The sequence below is a fragment of the Cydia fagiglandana genome, chromosome 1 (genome assembly GCF_963556715.1).
Source record: "Cydia fagiglandana chromosome 1, ilCydFagi1.1, whole genome shotgun sequence".
Classification (NCBI taxonomy): Eukaryota; Metazoa; Arthropoda; class Insecta; order Lepidoptera; family Tortricidae; genus Cydia; species Cydia fagiglandana.
Window position 1 is genome coordinate 20,623,334 of NC_085932.1, and position 13,888 is coordinate 20,637,221.

The 13,888-nt window shown below is 36.0% G+C and overlaps 2 protein-coding genes across 2 annotated transcripts; both read right to left on the bottom strand.

The window, feature by feature from the left end:
- Positions 1–2,728: 2,728 nt before the first annotated feature.
- LOC134666317 (transient receptor potential channel pyrexia-like) lies at positions 2,729–5,737 on the bottom strand. The gene has a single exon (XM_063523467.1). The coding sequence runs from the start codon at positions 5,683–5,685 to the stop codon at positions 2,755–2,757; it is 2,931 nt and encodes a 976-aa protein (XP_063379537.1). The 5' UTR covers positions 5,686–5,737; the 3' UTR covers positions 2,729–2,754.
- Positions 5,738–11,605: 5,868 nt separating this feature from the next.
- LOC134671138 (uncharacterized) lies at positions 11,606–13,242 on the bottom strand. Its single transcript, XM_063528911.1, has 2 exons — positions 13,119–13,242; positions 11,606–13,008 (listed from the first exon to the last, which is right to left on the bottom strand). Exons 1-2 carry the CDS (start codon positions 13,153–13,155, stop codon positions 11,738–11,740), a joined length of 1,308 nt encoding a protein of 435 aa, XP_063384981.1. The 5' UTR covers positions 13,156–13,242; the 3' UTR covers positions 11,606–11,737.
- Positions 13,243–13,888: the final 646 nt, after the last annotated feature.

Here is a 13,888-nt window from a genome sequence, read left to right on the forward strand (position 1 = left end):
ATATGGGGAAATGATCATTGTCATTACGTATATAAACTTATTATTTATAGGTACATCCGAATTGGGCGAATATTTTCTCCTTTGATTTACAAAAAAATTAAATCTATAAAAAAAAATTTAAACTCATTTCTTTTTGCAAAGTGAACCTACTTAGGTATTATTTAGCAGGGCAGCGTAGCTACGCCATTACTGCATTTTTGTTTAATTGTTATCGGTTGCGCCTGATTCACTTCTGTCGGTCGCCGACTGGTCCCGGCACGCGAGGCATTCAGCTAATCAACTAGTGTTGAGAAAACAAAAAGTATTAAGTACCGAAATTAACTGTTAGAAATTTTTTTCAAAATTTTAAAGACAATGTAAAGAAATTTGACGTTTAACTTTGTATTCAGTTGCTCTTAATATTGGTATTATTTTATTGTAGGTACTATGTCCATATTTATGACTAGGTTGTAACTACATTTATATGAACCTATGTTGATTTGCATATTGGAAATGAAATTCGTATGAATTAAAAATTAAAACAAACCGAGTATGACAACGTACGTTGCTTTGATACGATACTATACTCTGTATCTTTAGGTATTTAAAAACTTAAACAAAATCTACCCTCAAGTGGCTTCTTAAGCCAGTTGAAGGTAGATGAAAACATTACATGATCAAATAATGTGGGCTAAAGTCAGATCGTTCAGTGACAGATCCAGGTGGTTTTGTATTTGGTTGGTTAATCAATAAATGTTACAACTTCCCGAAAATGTACAAATTATTTGTTTACTTTTATTTAAGTACCTAAATACATATATAAAAGATACAGAGTATAGTAGCGTTACCAGTTGTACTGTTGGCATCTAAATTATAGGTAATCCTCATGTCCCAACACTAACTTTTTACTTCTTATACCATTATAAAACTATGTGACAGGTCGTGATTTTTATTTATTGGGTCATTAAAGGGCATATTTGTAATTAATTGGCTAAATCGAGTGTTCATTAGAGGAAATTATTTTTACTTTATATAGTGGTATGTCTGGGAACGCAGAGCTTAGAATTATTCTTCTATTTGTAGAGCGTTAAAGGCCCTACAACCCTAGAGGTGTAATAAAGATTAACCCATTTAAGTACCTTTTCTTCGTCTGTCCAATCGAATGTACTTAACGAGGAACGTTATACGGTGCGATCATCAATATCCATGGAGCTTATCTGTGTTATCCACGGATCGGTACAGCTTGTCATTGGTGGCAAGGTGGCATATAACTGAGCATTCAATCTGATGATAATGAGGGGAATAACTTATTACCTAATTCTGTTATTCTCTTATTACTAATAAGAGATTCGCACAGGAAACAATTTTATAATGACTGGCGCGTGTGGCGTAAAAAAAGTAAAAATAACTCTAAAAATATATGACATCAGCTGATTGCACATTGTAAACCTTTTAGTTTAGAAAGTACGTGTACACCTAAAGGAGAGTTAAATGTTTTGTTTCTTCAATTTTTTACCTAAACTATACAGAACTAATCTCAGCTTAAAACAACATGTATACCTATTAGTCCTATTACTTACGTAAGTTATTGCGTGTCAAGTTACAACAAAAAACCTACGTCTAACTATTCCTGCCTATTCGCACCTGGCTCTGTCAGAAACGATTTCTTGGTACACGCGATGTATCTCTCACAATTAATGGACATTATGATGCCCTTATAAGCAATTAGGTGTGCGCATACGCATCCGCATTCCTGTGCGGTTAGTTAAGTCTGACATATTTGTGTACTCGTTCCTAGAGAAAAGTCATCTAATGCCTCACCTCTATTATTATTTAGCATGACTTCATAAACTATGACTTAGTCCAGGGGATTATAGTTCGTTTTTTTACCATTAAAATGAGGGTAAGCGATCTTGACATGTCTTTTAATTGAAAAGCGCTTTTTAAAAATCAGATATTATTACTTATGAAAGCTAAAGAATATAAATGATCGTATTAGATTCATAATTGTTACATATTTGCCGTGACTTATTTTTAAAACGTCTTTTTCAATTAAAATACATGTCAAGATTGTTTATCCTTTTCTAATGCTAAAAAAACAAGCTAATAAGGACAATTAATTAAAAACACTCCCACACCATCACCACTCGTTATGAATTTCCTATTTAATATTTTTTCGCACTTGTTGAAATAAGCAATATCAAATAAAATCGATTTATTTCAGGCACGTTATTAATTCTATCCTTAGGGTTTAGCAAATTACCATTTTTTTTTTAAATATACAATATTTCTTACTTTATATAAATATACCTTATAATTACATATATACACATAAACCGATAACATTTTATGATCTGCATATGATTCCAAACTAACTCATAAATACCTACTTTAGGTTTTTAGGGTTCCGTACCCAAAGGGTAAAACGGGACCCTATTACTAAAGAGGCCCACTAATTAACAGTCCGCCGGACGGTATCGGCCTGTCAGTTAGAACAAATTTTGACAGTTCCGAACAACTGACAGGCCGATATCGTCCGGCGGACTGTTAATCAGTGGGCTCATTAAGACTTCGCTGTCCGTCCGTCCGTCTGTCCGTCTGTCTGTCACCAGGCTGTATATCACGAACCGTGAGAGCTAGACAGTTGAAATTTTCACAGATTATGTATTTCTGTTGCCGCTATAATTTAAATCAACAATATTCTGATATATTCTATAAGGTTTCATATTATAGAATAAGTATAGTGGATAATAAATATACCGAATTTATTGTAGACTATTTTTGAGGATCATAGGAAAAGAATACCGGAGAATCATTGTATGCTGCAGAAGCCGTGAACAACGTCGCTCGCTCAGAATTTTTCAATAAATTCTGCAACAATGTCTGCTGTTCCATCAATAATATGTTTAGATGCCTCATCTCCTGATCGATCTTTTTCAGATTAAATGTAGTCTGGTCTATTTTCTCCTGCATACCTTTAATCTCTATATTGAAATTTTGATCTTCAATTTCATGTCCTTTTTTGAACTTTGACGAATATTTGTTTTTGTATAAAACTTCTTGGACAGATTTTCCTGTTTTCATTTTGTTTAATTGTGCTAGTTCGTAAGCGGCCATCATTATGTCTGTTGGTAAACGTTTTTCTCTGTGGTTTAAAGCTTTTACACTTAATATGACCTTTCCTGCTTCAGGAGATACAAGAGCGGTTCTATAGACATACTTGTGCAGACATCTTGGCAACCAGCAGCTAAACATACCCATTTCGACAAAAAGGATCAATTTTGTTTGCCGTACAAGCTTTGACAAACCTGCAGTTTTTCTAAGGCCTTGGATATCATGGACGGCAATACCGACGAGCAAATTCATAAGAATAATTGTTACAAACATAAGGAATAGTATAAAAATTATTTGAGATGATAATTCAAATACTAAAGGTGGATCTTCTCCTTCAGGGGCATTGAGCAGGATATTTAAATTTAGTTCCCCCACCATCATTGCCATTGTGCTAATAAAACCCATTAAGGGATTGGCAAACATCTCTTCATTGGGAAAAACTACGCAAAAACAAATAGTAAACCCGAGTAGTAAACAAATATATGCCAACAACAACTTTAAGAACTCCTTCAAGACCTTTTGGTACATAGCGACGTAGTCGCCGAACATCGGGAGTTGACCCATCATTAACATTAAGTTTGTCCATGCCCCTAAAACAGCATAACCCCCAACATGGTTTTGCCAGCTGTAATCTTTGTGAATATTGTATAGCGAAAATACAGAGAGTAGGACAAACCATTCCATCAAATTCTCAAACGTAGTAAAATATTGCCAAAAAGTTGAGTAACCAGTAATACCCGTTAATTTTCGTAATATCTCAAAAGCTGTGATTGCCATTAACACCCATCTCTCAAATTGTATCGGGTTGTCTTCCAAAATTTTCCCTAAAATCGATCCAGGTTGACAAAGCTCATTTTTTACGCCATATTTTGTTGAGAATGCCCCTTTGCACGTTTTACGTACAGCGGTTAGTACATAAATTGATAAAAAAGAGACAAACAGAAAACAGAAGATGAGTCTCGCTAAATAAAACTTCCTAATCTTCCTCCACTTCATAAATAAAAATGCCGAACATAGAGGATGAAGTAAGATATCTTTTTGACCTTCATCGATCAAACTATTTAAGTATGTAATCTCGCGAGGATAAGAAAACTTCAAAAGGCGACCGAAATCAAATTCCACTTGAACTTCTTCGTTACTTTCTTTGGGATAACTAAGAGTAATCCCACAATCTAAATTATGCCTCAGAAATACTAAAGATTTAGGTGACTTTCTTGCGATCACACTTAATGCTGTATGCCCTTTCTTTGATTTCGATGTTACGTCTGCCCCAAGGACTATCAAAGTCTCAACGCAGGGCGTTAAGCCATCTTTTGCCGCAGTGTGAAGTGGAGAATATCCGTTTATATCTTTCTTATTAATCTGTGCGCCCCAACTTGCGAGCATTTCAATGATTTCACATGAGCGTTCAGAATTACTGACTGCGGCGTGCACTGGCGTACGTTGAGTGTAATCTTCAGCATTTGGGTCAGCGTTTCCGTCCCTGAGTAACAATTCAACGCACTCCAAACTACCGCACATAGCGGCTAGATGCAATGCTGTGAATCCTTTGTAATTTTTTGTAGTAGCTTTAGCACCTTCCGACAACAGTAGTTCCACGCAATCAGAAAAGCCTCTCGCAGCAGCCAGATGTAAAGGTGTGCATTCTCTATCTCTCTGTTTTATCATTCCGTTAATAGGAATCTTAGTTTCTTTTAATAAGAAAGCCAGGCAACGTTGTGACCCTAGTTCTGCTGCCAAATGTAGAGCATTAAAGCCCCCTGATGTTGTAAAACAGGGATCGACACCCTTATCTATAAACAATTCCATGCATTCGACAGCATTACATCGTACTGCACAGTGAACGAGATTATCTTCACAACCAGTTCGTTGTACGACTGCATGCAAGGAAGCGCCGTTTGCAATTAAAATTTCAGCTACTTCCAGTGAATTTCCGAATGCAGCGCAGTGCAGAGGAGCGAAGTATTTAGGAGCAAAGTCTGGATCGGCACCACGAGAAAGCAGGAATAAAGCTGATCTTCCTGCACCGCTAAACGCAGCAAGATGTAAGGCTGTGAGACCCATCGGTTCCGCGAAGTGAATGTCCGCTCCAACATTAAAAATGGAAGGTAGCAAATCATCCCGTGACAAAAATGCCGCCCATAACAAGGTCAAATTGACTACCCCTTCCGGAGCAGAACAAATGTGATCCTCAATGTTGTCTGCCGTGATCAACCCGCATTCGATGTCATCAAAGAACCTTCCGGCACCCAATGTAAAAGCACGTTCGCACAAGCCCCGTCTGATAGTTTCTTCGGTTAACTTAGCTTCTGGATCCGGTGCTAGAATCACAAAACTCTGATGCATATTGGACATATCTTCGGCGGGTGGAGAAGGTCCGACAAATAAATATTCTTTTCCTTGTTCTCGAGAACCCTCGACCAAATCGAGGCTCCGTAAGTACCTGTAGGTAGTGTTGAAGGGAAAGTCTTCATCTCGATTTCTGGAGTTGAAGCTACTACTAGTAGCCGTACGCGATCGAGACAAAAGTCGGGCCGATGACGCAGTGGAGGAGGCTGGCCAAGCCATCTCGCGGTAACCGAAATTGTCCATGGCCCGTGTGCGACTGAGACAATGGCAGCCGCCTTATCTTTTATCTTTGTTTGTTTTGACTTGATGTTTCTTTGACGTTTATGATTTATCACACGCGATAGGCACCTCCTATTTATGTACTTTGATGCAATTTCTGAGTAAATTATCTGCGACGTATGTGTTAAACTTATTTTGCTTAATAATTCTATCGAAATGTAATTAAGGTCATTTAATTAAGGTAATCATCATCATCATTAACTTAAGAGTTATTCTCTTGTCGGAGGAGTATCTTTCAGCTTTCCCTATCTTGCGCCAGCTCTTTGACTTTTTGATACGACACGACCCCCACTTGTTCTTTGACTTGCTCCAAAAAGCAGCGTCTGGGTTTTCCTCTTCCCCGCTTGTGTTCTATCCGGCCCTTCAGGATACTTTTAAAGAAGTGGTCGTGTCGTATTAAGTATCCAATCATTTTTCCGCGTCTGTTTGCGATTGTGTTCAGGATAGCTCTCCTTTCTTCTTTAGGTATATAATTTTCAATAACGATAAAAACTGACCAATAATTCTAATCACATATCACATTTTAAACAAATATTTAATATTTTGCACCATGCCCTAGCCCTGTGATGACAAACGTCAGGCCACGTGACGTGACAGATCGTCAACCTCGGCTTGTGTGCACTGCACCAAGTCAATGTTTACCGGCACTGGCTTGACTTGCGTACACTCAACGGTAATATAAACTGCATTTTCAATACATGTGTAAAAAGATCAATTTTTTGCGCATGTTTTTTTTTTCTTTGTTTTGTACATATTATTGAATTTATATTATTAGATATCGACAATTACAGATACATAATGCAATATATTAATGATTTTCATATTAGAAATAAAATAAAGATAAGATATATTGGTGCAATAAAGAATATTTACTTACTTAAATAAATATAAAATTATAAAGTGAATTTAACAAGGTTTAATTGTAAGTATTATCATTGTCATCCCAAAGCCGAGATTTATGCCTATCAAATCTTTACACGTAGGGTCATAACATAAATGCGTGTGTAGACAAAGTACAAATGTGAACGAAAACCCCAGTTAAAATTAGTAGAGTGTACTTTTCTCTACACGAGTAAATAGTTTGCATTTCATTTGCGCCCAAGCAAGTTTTTCAATTACTCGTAAACAGGACTCAGTGTTTGTCTTATTTAATGTCACTTGTTGTAACATATGTATAAAATGTATAATAATTGAATGCACACCCACGTCATAATATTTGTAGGTATTATACATTGATATTGATACTGATATTGGAAGTATTGGAACTGCCTTTGGTGGATTGCTTGTCGATAATTTTGAAACATTGTGGATAACTGAATTTAAAACAGATATTTTATTTCACCGAAGCCTTATATAGTGCGATATAAAATAAATTACATTAAATTGAACTATAAAAATCCATACTAAATGTCAAAAATGTGTACAGTTACGTAGGAAGTAGCGCCCTCATTTATTTTCTACTTTTTAACCGACTTCCAAATTTCAAAGAAGGAGGTTATCAATTCGGTTGTATGTTTTTTTTTATTTTTTTTTTATTTTTTTTTATGTTTGTTACTCCATATCTCCGTCATTACTAGATCGATTTTGAAAATTCTTTTTTTGATTGAATGTATATGCATACAGATTGGTCCCGTTTTTGTCAAAACCCAGTTCTGATGATGGGATCCATGAGGAATCGAGGGAACTCCTCAAATCTTAAAGGCATACATATAGTGATTTTTGGGTTTTTATCAACAAATCAAGCAAATACATCCAAAAAAGTGACATTTGATGAAGTGGAACTGCTGATGATGATCAGAACGGAACTCTTCAACGACGCATAGTTCACGGTTGGCGATTTGTCCTCTTCGTTATGTTTGTTAAGCAAGTTAAGTTTTTAAGCCACATTTTTGTCAAGCTCGAGTTCTGATAATGGGATCCATGAGGAATCAAGGGAACTCCTCAAATCTTAAAGGCATGCGTATAGAGATTTTTGTATTTACATCAGAAAATCAAGCATTTTCATTAAAAACTGTCGCATTTGATGAAGTGGAACTGCTGATGATGATCAGAACAGAACTCTTCAACGACGCATAGTTCACGTTTGGCGATTCTTCCTCTTCGTTATGTTCGTTAAGCAAGTTAAGTTTTTAAGCCACACTTTTGTCAAGCTCGAGTTTTGATGATGGGTCCATAAGGAATCGAGGGAACTCCTCAAATCTTAAAGGCATACGTATAGAATTTTCTGTATTTTCATCATAAAATCAAGCATTTACATTTAAAACTGTCGCATTTGATGAAGTGGAACTGCTGATGATGACCAGAACAGAACTCTTCAACGACGCATGGTACACGTCTGGTGATTACGAATTTCGATTTTGACTTGGACTGGGACCCGGACTCGGACTCATACCCGGACCCGGACCTGGACTCGGATCCAGATTCGGACCCGGACTTGGACCCGAACTCGGATCCTGACTCGGACCCGGACTCGGATCCGATCTGGGATCCGGACACGGACACGGACCCGGCCTCGGACGCGGACTCGGACCCAGACTCGGACCCGGACTCGGACTCGGACCCGGACTCGGACCTGGACTCGGACCCGGGCTCGGACCCGGACTCGGACCCGGACTCGGACTCGGATTCGGACTCGGACTTGGACTCGGACTCGGACTCGGACTCGGACTCGGACCCGGACTCGGACCCGGACCTTGGCCCGGAAAACCACTATGATACCTTAACTAAATAAACCACTATGATTACCTACCATAAAATGTAGGTATAAAGTATGATGATGCCAATCTTACTAACCCCTCCCGCTTAAACCCCCGTACACCGCACCGCATGCGCCATTAAGTGGGTTAGGTTAGGTTTGAACTGCGATCCTCACAGAACCGAACAAGGGTTAGGTTAGGTTGAAACTGCGAGCCTTACAGAAACGGAATGCTACTTGAAAAGTGGGTTTGATTAGGTATGAACTGCGATCCTCACAGAACCGAACTGCTATCTGAGAAGTGGGTTAGGTTAGGCTAGAACTACGACCCTTATGGCTCCTCTACACGATGGGCCAACGCCGGCCACTCCAAAGGACGCATTTATGCGTTAGAGGGAGCAAGTAATATTGCTATCTCTTTCTACCGCATGGCTGCGTCCCTTGGAGTGGCCGGCGTTGGCCCATCCTGTAGAGGAGCCATTACAGAAGCGAAATGCTAGTAGAAAAATGGGTGGTTTTACCTCCACATAGTGGTTCATGGTTCTACATAGTGTACTATCTACTATAATCTTTCACCGGCCCCCAAAGAAGTCGTTTTTTTTTTCTTAAAAATTATTTATGTTGCACTACAGGCAAGTTCCGAGCTAGATTTTAATCAAGTCATTAACTTATTAATTCCTGGGTCGCGATTAATGCTGTACCTATTTAAATAGTCGTCATATATCAACGGTGTTGGACTACATTTGACTAATCTGCAATAATTGCGGCTCACACCGCATTGATAGCCATTGGAACTTGGAGCGCCTGTAACTAATGCAATCTTAATCTTTTAAACTGTGTAGATTAATATCGTTTCAATTTAAATATTATCTATGCATCTGGTTATACTTAATACTATGCCTACTACTATTATAAATCCTAAAGTAACTCTGTCACCTTTTCACACTTAAACCGCTGAACCGATTTAAATGAAATTTTGTATGAAGATTATACGTACCATACGGCATATAACTATATCCCTAGGGATATAACTATACCTCCGCCGCACCGCTGCACTCCTACCTACAATTATTTCACTAAACTTAATCCAGTAATATAACTATATCACTAAACTTAATCCAGTAATGTAACTATATCACTAAACTAAAGCCGTATTATAGTCATATACCTAGTAAGATAGTAATAAATCGCTTTCATATAACTATGTTACGTCATATAATTATATCCCTAGGGTTATAACTATATAACGGCTTTATCTATCTTACTGCAACATATATATAATGTTGGTTTCTTTAAGTATATCTATTCCTATATTTTGGTTAATGTCTCGACAGGTAAGGCATATTTCAGACAAAACACAAAGGAACTTCTAAATCCGTTGCGGATGTTTACTTGCCTGCTATTTGTGGCGCATGCCTTCGGTCCATGACCTGCTGTTTAGATGATCCCATCAACTCGGCTGAAAGCTTGTAGGTGAGAACTGTAGAAAATTAATGTTTTGTGAGGTATTTTCAAATAAAATAAAAATAAGTCGAAAAAGTTTATATGACTGTAAATATTTAATTTCGATGGACGATTATAATTATGCTGATTACTGTATTTTGAGGGATTTAAAGCATTTTTTGTAAATGCAAAGATAAACATAATTCCGTGCTAAATCCATAAATCGAATTTATGCTTCATACAAATTATATAGTAGGATATAGATAACACATAAAAATGAGGTAAAAAATAATTCATGACGCATTATGTGTAAAGCAAAACACTGTTTATTTTTCTTATTTTCCGTTCGTAGCCTTGACATTACGAACAACTGCTGACATTAATGCATTTTATAAATATTGAGAATACTGGTCACATAAAGCACTGTTTATATTAGGTATTTAAATTTATTAAAAGGAGATTAAATTAAACAAACAGTGTGCGTTGTTTAATGAAAGGATCCTATAAGTAGTATTTTATCTCCAAACAATCGACGTAGTGAGAAATGAAGTCGAAATTAGCTACTCGTATTATACAAATTATAGGATAATCTTAGACAAACTACTACTACCATTACTAAACTACTACTATTACTTACTAGTCTTGTGGGCGGTAACCAGACGACCATATTAAAATATACCTATGTATGTATAGATACATATAGTCTATTGTACTCCTATTAGTCCTATTGAACATATAGGCACATTTTTGTAATTATGTTTGTTTCTACATAAAAAGGAGAATTTGAGCATGGATCAGTTATTTTAGATATTAATACCAATGTGAGCCTTGTGGAAGCAATCCATACATATATTTACTGAAGCTAGCAAGCGTGTGACGCACGATAAACGCGCGAGATGTGTCCGGATGGGCCCGCCAGACGCTATCTATTCCTGCCAACCCTGCCTATGCTCCAAGCAGTTCAAGCGTTGACAACACGGCATGAAAGGTGACATTAATATCAAATGGGTACCTATAATAAGTGCAGCTTTTTGTTGTATGTTGGCTTTATTCTTAGAGTTACGTGAACATTGGTTCTCTAATAAAATAAATAAAAGGGTACCTAATATTTTTTTATAATATGACTGGGTTAAGTCTAGTCAAAGGTCCCGCTTTGTCGCTTACCATAAGGACGAGATTTGCTTGTATCTATATACAAATAACCTGTCAAAGCTTATGGCAAGCGACAAAGTGAGACTTTTTGCTGGAAAACGACAAATATATTATAATACTATGCGATTTATTATACTTAAAATCTAGTGAAATAAAAGTGCCATATTGAAATTACTACGAATGACTTACCTGATTCCTATCAAGCATAGCCTTAATTCATCGTAACTATTGTACCGACATGAAAAATTAATTTATTATATAATATAATTATGTAATAACCATTTTAGTTTTAGGTTTGCTATCTCTGCTGTAGTCTGGTCTAAAGCGCGCACGCAAGAATAGTACTATTAGTTACGGTAGTACTATTACTTATTCTGTGCTATCATCAAATTATTGTAGTCATGGTAGATGGTAGCCCATCAAGCCCAATACTGAATCGCTTTGAATGAAACAAGATTGTATGGTAAACTTGTAGATTTCAAGCTAATAAAGTCAGTCACAAATAGAATAAAACTAAAATCGAAATTAAAGACAATATATATTTATTTTATTATGTGCGAGACGAGCAAACATTTTTAAACTTTTTTAGACCTCACAGTTACTTTTAAAACAGTAGCCACAGTGTCGCGTAGGTATTTACTGTTAAATCTATCGCACCGACGAAAAATACTTTAAACATATTTGAAGTAGGTACCTATTTAAGAAGAATCCACACATACGTTGGTTTTACCAAAGTTTTTTCGGCTCACGACGATGAAGCAATCCTTTGACAAACTTTGACCCTTCAGTCAACAAATATTCCGTTTTATTTTGTTTTCCAACGTTCTCATAGAATATTATATCTGCCAATGTCATTATTTCTTCTTTAGCACGTTTTGAGAAATTATAAGCCATAGCTTCAACAATATATTGTATTAAATCTTGTAACGTTGTCTCTATATCATCGCTCATATTGGCCGACCATTCTCTGAGTAATGAAATCCATTTCTCCATGTGAGTGCCATATATATCATCGCCATCTATTCCAAATGCAGTATCAACGATGTCTATAATTATATACGCAGATTTTGCCTTGTCTTGCAATTTTTTATCATTTGTACGATTAATTTTGTACCGTCGAATTATAATAGAATGTAAAAATGATATGACTTCTCTCATTTCATGTATATTTGCTGATGACATATTAGTCATTTTTGTTTCCAAAAAAGCAATAATTTTATCCCTTAACACCGTTTCAAAGAATGATCTCTTAGTAAGTATGAATCGTGAAATTTTATGAAGACAATATTGAAATTTTCTGTTGTCCAGTTTCAAAACTTCGTCTAACAATTTGAACAGGTAGTCTGAAAATGCAGGACTTGGTCTGCAAATTTTATAGTTCGAACACATAAAGTTGATTTCCTGTCGTTTATCATTTTCATTAAATATGCCAATCGTGTCAATCAGTATTTCTTTTTCTTCATTATCTGTATCTTTAGCCAAAGCAAGAATTTTCTTTAAGAGTTTTTTCCCAATTTTGACTCTAATCATACAAACAACATTGACCATGTCTAAAATTATATATTCTTTATCTACCTCATAAGTAGGTTTTTCCCTTTCAAGGTCAGAAAAATATTTCTTTAACATGGTAATATAATCGGATTTTGTCCTTTTTACTATAGGAATCAAATCAGCTTCTGTCAAGTTAAGTTTTTTTTGCAAATGGTCAGCAATAGCTTGGATACTATCGATTCCTTTCCGCTGTGATCTTTCTTCGAATTTGCGTATTCTCGCTAAAATTAAATTACCCCCAGAAGTTATATCAGGCAAGTGTTCCGTTAATAGCTCATGTAAAGCATTATCCTTAATTGTCTCCATTATAGGAGCATCGTCTGATTGACGTCTATATCCTAATTCCAGCTCCTCATCAAGGCCTTGTTTTACGAATTCAATGAACGTGGGGTCCATATGTATGTCTGCTTCTAATGTGACATTTTTAGATGCAACCAGCTCTACCGCTGTAATGTAGGTATATTTTATTATTTCATTAATGTAATGCGAATAATAAATTGAAATCCCTAGTTAAGCGAAAATATCTTAGGGGTTTATATAAAATAATAAGCCTTACCGTATAAGATGGATAAAATAATAAATTGAAGCCACATTATTTTACCTAGTTAGTCTCTTTTCAAATACGAATGTTTAATTATTTTTAAGTAATTTAAGCATACCGTACAATATTTATTACTAATTAAATTGTTAAAGACCATAAAATTACGCGGTAGATTATTAACAGGGATATTACAGTTTTATCAGCATGTAGTTATGGGTATAGTGATATTATGAAATAATTTATAACTTTGAACCACACGTCCACTAAGTACGTACATAGGCACATACCATATTTCTAATTCTGTATGACCATATTTTAATCTCACGAAATACAAAAATCATTTTTAAAAACCTTGAAAAACGTATTACTTATGGGCCAATTGGGCCACAACATCTTTAGCATAATAAAAAATTATGGTAAACAAAATAATGGCACTTGGCTGTTTACCGTGTTAGTGTACCTAAATTAATGTGTAGTAGATTGTTAGCCAAGGGATGAAATGGTGCCTTTCACCCGAGTTAAACACTCTACTTTTCATTTGGAATACGAGTAAAGTAAAATGCATGTGTATTTTTAAAAACATGCATGCAAATGAAATTAGTGTACCTAAATTTAATCTGTAGTAGATTGTTAACCAAGGGATGAAATGGTGCCTTTCACCCGAGTTAAACACTCTACTTTTCATTTGGAATACGAGGAAAGTAAAATGCATGTGTATTTTTAAATAGTACTTTTTGAAGGTACCATCAATTAAAAATTTAGACAAAAGTATCGTTATTTATGGA

Bases quoted from the DNA above. Each gene is read 5' to 3' on its own strand.
- LOC134666317 (XM_063523467.1), bottom strand. From the start codon at position 5,685: ATGGACAATTTCGGTTACCGCGAGATGGCTTGGCCAGCCTCCTCCACT.
- LOC134671138 (XM_063528911.1), bottom strand. From the start codon at position 13,155: ATGTGGCTTCAATTTATTATTTTATCCATCTTATACG. The intron at 13,009-13,118 runs GTAAGGCTTATT...CCTACATTACAG, and splicing joins TATTTTATCCATCTTATACG to CGGTAGAGCTGGTTGCATCT.